Source organism: Phaseolus vulgaris, unplaced genomic scaffold (assembly GCF_000499845.2).
Source record: "Phaseolus vulgaris cultivar G19833 unplaced genomic scaffold, P. vulgaris v2.0 scaffold_78, whole genome shotgun sequence".
NCBI classification, from domain to species: Eukaryota; Viridiplantae; Streptophyta; class Magnoliopsida; order Fabales; family Fabaceae; genus Phaseolus; species Phaseolus vulgaris.
Genome location: NW_027174125.1, coordinates 1471 through 8869, shown reverse-complemented (window position 1 = coordinate 8869; position 7399 = coordinate 1471). Strand labels below are relative to the sequence as shown.

The following is a 7399-nucleotide window of genomic DNA, read 5'->3' as shown; positions in this document are numbered from 1 at the left end:
GAGTTCCACCAGGCCTTTAGGCATGACTTGCGCAACTGTTTGGCACTCGAACACCAATTAAATGAGTTGGTGAGGGATGGCTTCCTGAAGGAGTACCTAGAGGAAAGTCATGAAGCTTCAACAGTAGTAACCCTAGTAGGGGATCATGGGCACGAAGTACCAGTCCACGGTGAGGTCAACACGATCTCTTGGGGTTTTTCAGGAGGAGGATGCATCGCCTCCCAGCGGAAGAAGTACATTAGAGATGTGATGGCAGTCAAAGCAAGGGAACCTGTCCAATCACCTGAGCCCGACCTCTACTTCACAAAGGTTTAATTACAGGATGTGGTTCCACATGACAATGACCCAGTTGTAATCTCGATGGTGACAATAGGGAGAAGGGTGCACTGAGTCCTCATCAACCAAGGGAGCTCGACAGATGTGATGTTTTGGTCGACCTTCAACAAGTTGCAGTTGTCTTCTGACCAACTGAGACCTTACGACGACTGTGGAGACCAGGTGGAAGTAAGAGGGCATGTGGAGCTGAGGACAACTTTTACAGACGACACCACATCCTGCACCGTCAATATAAGATACCTCGTCGTCAACGCTTCTTCATCTTAAAACATCCTTTTAGGCAGACCTACCCTAAATAGGATAGGAACAATGGCCTCGACGAGGCATATAGATGAAGCAGCCTTCCCTCGAGGGAGCAGTAATTACCATTAAGTCCGACCAAAAAGTGCTATGAGAATAGCCTAAAGACGAAGAAAGGGGTGTGCTCGGTCTCCAGCCAACCTCAAAGGGGAGATGGGGTCGCCCGAGCTGAGATGGCCCAGGAGAGGCGACCCGAGCATGCAGTTGAGGTGTTGGAAAAGGGAGATCGGAGGGAAAGAATTTCAAACTCGACAAGTCTCTAGGCCAAGAAACACAGGACCAGATTGCCGAAGTGATAACACGACATCTGGACGCCTTCGCGTGGTCTGCCTCAGACATGCCTGACATCGACCCTGATTTCCTGTGCCATCGTCTCACCATGGATCCAAAGGCCCGACCCTTCTCCAAAGGCGGGGGAAGTTTAATGACGAAAGACGAGTGGTCATCAGGCAAGAGACCCAAAAGCTGCTGAGTGTTGGCCACATAAGGGAGATCCAATACCCTGAGTGGTTAACAAATGTGGTGTTGGTCAAGAAGGCCATCAGAAAGTGGAGGATGTGCGTCGACTTCACGGATTTGAACAAGGCATGTCCGAAGGACTCATATCCGTTGCCCAGCATCAACGCCCTGGTGGATAGCGCGTCAGGTTGCAGACTTCTCAGTTTTCTAGATGCCTTCTCAGGATATATTCAGATCCAGATGCATCCGAGAGACAAATGCAAAACAACATTCATGACAGAGCTCTCCAGCTATTGTTATAAAGTGATGCCCTTTAGGCTTAAGAACGCTGGTGCGACCTATCAAAGGTTGATGGATAGGGTACTCGCCCCTTATGATAGGGCGAAATGTGCAGGCGTACGTAGACGATATACTCGTCACCTCCCAGGAGAAGGACCAACACGTTGCCGACCTGGAGGAGCTATTCACCACAATAGCCAAGTATGAGTTGAAGTTAAACCCCAAAAAGTTCGTATTCGAGGTAGAGAGAGGGAAATTCTTAGGGTTCCTTCTCACTGAGAGGGGAATAGAGGCAAACCCCGAGAAGTGTGCGACGATCATAGTTGTGAGGAGCCCGACCTCGGTGAAGGAGGTGCAGCAGTTGACGGGGCGAATGACCGCCCTGTCCCGGTTTGTATCAGCAGGAGGAAATAAGAGGCATCCCTATTTCCAGTGTTTAAAGAGGAACAACAGGTTTGTGTGCACAAACGAGTGTGAAGAATCGTTCCTCAAGCTAAAAGGGTACCTGGCCAACCCTCCGGTGCTTTGCAAGTCGCTACCAGGTACCCCCCCTTCGCCTGTATTTCGCCATTACAGAGCAGGCAATCAGCTCGGTCAGAGTCCAGGAGCAGGACCGTGTCCAGGAGCAGGACCGTGTCCAGAGACCCATATATTTTGTTACCAAAGTACTACAGGGGCCCGAGGTGCACTATCAGGCAATAGAAAAGGCGGCTCTAGTAGTAGTTTTTGCAGCACGAATGCTCTGCCACTACTTTCAGAGTTTCACTGTGATCGTGATGATCGACCTTCCCATTCGTAAGGTCTTACAGAAGCCTAACATGGCGGGGCGGATGGTGCACTGGGCGGTTGTGCTGTTTGAGTTCGATGTGCAATATGAGCCGAGAGGACCTATCAAGGGTCAGGTTTACGCTGACTTCGTGGTAGAGCTCTCCTCGACAGTCATACATCAAGATGAAGGAGATTTCCAGTGGGTCCTCTCTGTGGACGGGTCTTTTAACCAGCAAGGTAGTGGGGCTGGCATTATCTTGGAAGGACCAAATGGATTACTGATCGAGCAGGCCCTACGATTTTCCTTCAAGGGTAGCAACAACCAAGCTGAATATGAGGCCTTGGTGGTAGGAATGTTGCTAGCCAAGGAGATGGGTGCTCGAAGCTTGTTAGTAAAGAGCGACTCGCTGCTGATAACTGGGCAGGTCACGAGCGAGTACCAGGCCAAGGACCCCCAGATGGATGCATACCTACAGTACGTCGTGCTCTCAAGAGAGGCTTTTGTAACGTTAGACTTGATACACATTCCCAGGGAACAGAATGCCCGAGTTGACTTGCTGGCAAAGCTCGCCAGCTCAGGCAGGGGGTGTAGACAGAGGACAGTCTTCCAGGAAACTTTAAAGACGCCCAAAACTACCATAGGTTGCACGGAAGAGGCCTAGCAGGTAAGTGTCTTGGAAGGCGAAATAAGAGATCACCGATCATTGACCCAAGAAATGTTGAGGCTACGGTACCCAAGATAAGCACATACGACTTGTCAGTGGGAGAGACATTGCACGTTTGCCTAGTCGACGAAGGTGAAACCTGGATGACACCCTATAGGCGTTACCTGACTGATGGTCTGCTCCCACTGGAGGCAGCAGAAGCCAGGGTCGTCAAGATAAACGCAGGTAGGTATACTCTGGTCGATAGAAATTTATTCAGGCATGGCTACACTCACCCTATCCTGTCTTGTGTGAGTGGTGAGCAGTGCACACGTATCATGGCTGAACTCCATGAAGGTATTTGTGGGAGTCACATCGACGGGCGAGCTCTATCGTCAAAGGCTGTTCGAGTAGGGTACTACTGGCCAACCATGAGGGAGGACTGCACGAGGTACGCAAAGCGATGCAAGTAGTGCCAACAGCACGCGATTGGCATCATGCACCCCGGAGGAATTGCGGTCGATCCATAGTCCATGGCCTTTTCACACCTGGGGGATTGACATTCTGGGTCCGTTTCTGTTCCGTCCGGTCGACCGGGACGTCTTCGTGCGCAACCTCAACCGTCAGCTAAGGACTCCTTCCCTCTGATTGCCTGTGAGTTCCTGCAAAAAAAAGGACAAAGAGGCGCCCTAGCGGCCGTTTGCACTCCGACGCTCAAGTCAGCCAGCAAGAAACACCAAAAAACTGTCCACCCACGTATCTGAGCACCGCGTGTGGCACTCTGAAGGTGGTAAAAGAACTGTGTATCTGTGTGTGTGTGTTGTCTCCTTTTTGCAAAAATATTCTCCAGTCACTTGTACGTATCCTTAAAGCACGGGCAAGCAACCAAAGAGTTTCTCCTCAGTTTGCCAAAGGTTCCAACCCTTTTTCCGACATTCTCAGCGCTATTTAAACTGCCCCAGCATTTAAAGCGCCTTAAAGCGCCTTTAATCTCAAACGTAACGCACTCATTAAAGCGCTTAATTACGAAACGTAGCGCATTTAAGACGTTGAAACGCTCGGGAGCCATAATAGTACCTGAATGCTCGAAAGGGAAACTGTATTGAATATCTTTAATTACCTGGCACATGACTAGAGGGTGTTTCTATTCCGGCATGGCTGTCGTACACGTGGAGGGCCTCACGACGCCATGACCCCATCTGGGGGCGTTTCTGCCCATCTGGGGACGTCTCTACGTGTGAGTCCTCCTGCTTGGGAGTGCTACTGCGCTAGGGGTGACTTTTTGGGTGCGAACTCATGCCCCCAAGTATCTAGCCACTTACTTTGAGAGCGTATCTGCCTTCCACTCGTACCCTGTACCCGCTTACCCTGGGCGTGACCTTCCTCTTGGGTCGTATCTGTCCCGAAAGCGTCTCTGGGGTGGCAGGGGTACTTCACGAGTCAGGCTGCCCTACCTTGATGTTATCACTATGGCCTTGAAGCCACCTTTTCTTTCTCTTTATCACTTTCCCGAGATATCGGGACCTGAGGCTTTCCCACGGCGTCGCTCCCTCCATGGTCTTTCCTACCCATGGGTATCGGGGAACCACACCGTGATTGCCTTGCTTTTACACTGTTCGATCTGGCGACGCCTTCACCTGGGCGACGCCTTCACCTAGGCGACGCCTTCACCTGGGCGACGCCTTCACCGAGGCGACGCCTTCACCTAGGCGACGCCTTCACCTAGGCGACGCCGTGCCTTAGCGACGCCTTGTCCTGCCTTGGCGACGCTTCCTCTTGGCGTCTCTACACCTGGGCGACACCTTAGGTTGACTTTGACCTTCCAGTCGTTGACTTTGACCTTGACTTAGTCAACGCCCTGATACGGGACGGTACACAAGCCCCCCAGTCTTAAGCCGAAGACTTGTCTTCAGCGCAAAGACTAAAGCCTTGCCCCCGCCATCCACGTACCTTCCTGATGACGTGTCATTCTCTGCTGACTCAGCAAATTTTTGAATTACTGACGCGACATTTTCCGAACCACAGGGGTATTCTTAATGACCGATTGGACATTCCCTGAAATGGGGATGATTACGCCTTTTGGGCTACCCTTGATCGCGCGCCACGTGGCCCATCGCGTGGCCCTCCTTTAGAGACCTTTGCGCTTCCCCTGGGCAATCGATCCTCTGACGCGTGGCCTGATCCTGCGGCCCTTAGTTGGCGCTTCTTGAGTCGTGAAATGTAACGTTTAAGTTACTCCAAACCCCGCGCTCACCCTACTGTTACATTCATTCACTCTGCTACTTTGCCCTGTTCATCGCCTCCAAAACCTCTTCTCTCTGCAATTGCGATTCTCCCCTTCCTGTGCTCTCCTACCGCCTCCACTTCAACAGCAAAGGTATGGTTTCGAGCACTCTCAACTCTTCACTGTTGTCGCATTATAGGAAACTGCCTGGGACTGTTGTTGTTCTCGTACTTCTCTAGATATTGTTTGTATGCCTCGTTTGTCCTTTCGCTTCCCTTCGTTCTTTTGCGGGTAGGGCGCTCCTAGGGTTCTTCCATTTTCCCCTTTTCTTCTCTCCAAACCCCTTTTCTCTGAACCCTTTCTTTCTCTTTTGATCTTCAGCATTGGCGTTGATGGCAAAAACCAAGACCACCGCGCCTCCCCCGCTCCCCAAGTCTCATTATAAGGGCGAATATGACTGGGCCCCCGACGAACTTCTGGACGAATGTTCCCTCCTGAACTCCGTTGGGGACGTGGAGGCCCACAGGGGGGACCCTGCCCTCTATAACTTCAATGCTTTCCACAAAAGTCATGACTCCCAAGTCCTGGTAAGCCGAGTGCGACCTGGGATGCCTGTTTGCGCGGACTCACGGGATACTGGGGGATGCACTTTCTTCTTCCTCTATCAGATGGTGCTCAAAAGGGTGGGCCTGCGTCTGCCCCTAACTCCCTTCGAAAAAGAGCTACTGACAGAGATAAACACTGCTCCCGCCCAACTCCATCCCAACAGCTGGGCTTTCGTGAGGGGGTTCCAAATTCTCTGCGGCTATCTAGGTGTTCCCTCCTCTGTGGACGTTTTTCTTCACTTCTTCGAGGTGAAGAAGCAAGGGAAAAGTCTCTGGATGAGCTTTTCTGGCATCGCCGGGCGCATCATCCTGACGCTCTTCCTGAATTCGTTCAAAGGCTGGAAGGGGAAATTTTTCAAGGTACGCGCGACCAAACGCGATCCTACCATTCTAGAGGGCTTTCCCCTGTACTGGACAGACAAACCCATAACTATGAAGCCCTTGGCTCTGGACGAACTTGCCCCGCCTGACCGGGATATATGCAAAGCCTTGGCGGGACTGGGGATAGTCTTCGATACCGCCAAGCTCATCGCGAACGAATTCAATGCCCATGGGCTTTCTACATACTTCGGTATCTGCTCTTGGCGATTTATGATGCATTAGTTGCTATGATTATCTGCATTACCATTTTTCACTGTACAATGTTACTTGCACTTCGCATCTCTTCCTGTATTGTGAATCCACATAACCGCTCCAGTGCTAATCCTTGTTGTTTGGCCTGTCTTGATGTAGGATCGGTGATGGGCACTTCCAAAAGAATAATGTTGGCGAAAGCACTGAAGGAGGCTCGTGCCGCCAAGGCAGGCGCCTCCTCCAGCCCTGCTGCCAATCCGGTTCTCCCACCGGCTCCGTCACCGCCACCTCCAGTCACCACTGAAGCTTCTTCTAGCCCATCTCCGGCGTCTCCACCTGGCGCCAAAGTGCTTCCGACTCCCAATTCTCCTCCGCCTATCGCCGCCGTTCCCCTAGCTGCGGCCTCATCACCGGCTCCAACCCCTCTCGACAAAGGAAAAAGGGTTTTGGGGATTCTGTCAGATGATGAGGAATCAGAAGGCGTGGCACCCTTCAGGAGGAGAAAATCCGTGCGGGTTCCTCTTCTGGTAGAGACGCCGCCGCAGGGAGGGAACCCCTTTATGGACAACCCTCCAAGCGCAACCTCACTCCCTCCTACGATTCTTCAAGATGAAAGGGGCGAAGGCGCCGAATCTGCCCCTCCTCTGCCGCCGCCAGAAACCACTGCTTCCCCGGCTCCCGACGCTGCCGCCCCCGACTTCATTGCCATCCCCCCTCCAATCATGCATCTGATGAGGGGTTTCAGTGGCGGGACTATGCCAGAAGGTACCGACAGGAGGGAAGGTATGCCTTTCTATTTGGGGGCCTTCTTGGCGGTGGCTCTTGAATGGCGCTCCCAGGCCAGAAACGCTGTCTTGCAAGCTCAAACTCTCCAGGCCTTGGAAACGAAAGCAACCACCCTGGAAGAGGAGATGAAGGCCCTGGGACGCCAGAACGAGGCTTATTGTTCCTCTCTGAAACAAGCACAAGAGTCCAGGGCAGAAGCTGAGAGGAAACTGGCAGAGGCCTTGGAGCTTCAGGCTGACTTCTATGCTCGTGAAGTTGCTCTCCAAGTACAGGTAGCGGGTCTTCAGGAATTGGTCAAAGCAGACGCAGAAACTCAAAAGGACCTGAAGGACCGTTGCCGTGAACAAACTGCCAAGGCGGAGCTGATGGAGGAGGAAATGGCCACCCAGGCCAAAGCTATAGACCTTCTTCGCGCTGACCACGAC

The 7399-nt window shown here is 52.3% G+C and overlaps 1 protein-coding gene across 1 annotated transcript; it reads left to right on the top strand.

Moving 5' to 3' along the window:
• The first annotated feature begins 2192 nt into the window (after window positions 1-2192).
• Window positions 2193-2804, top strand: LOC137817477 (uncharacterized). The gene has a single exon (XM_068620767.1). It carries the CDS (start codon window positions 2193-2195, stop codon window positions 2802-2804), a length of 612 nt encoding a protein of 203 aa, XP_068476868.1.
• Window positions 2805-7399: the final 4595 nt, after the last annotated feature.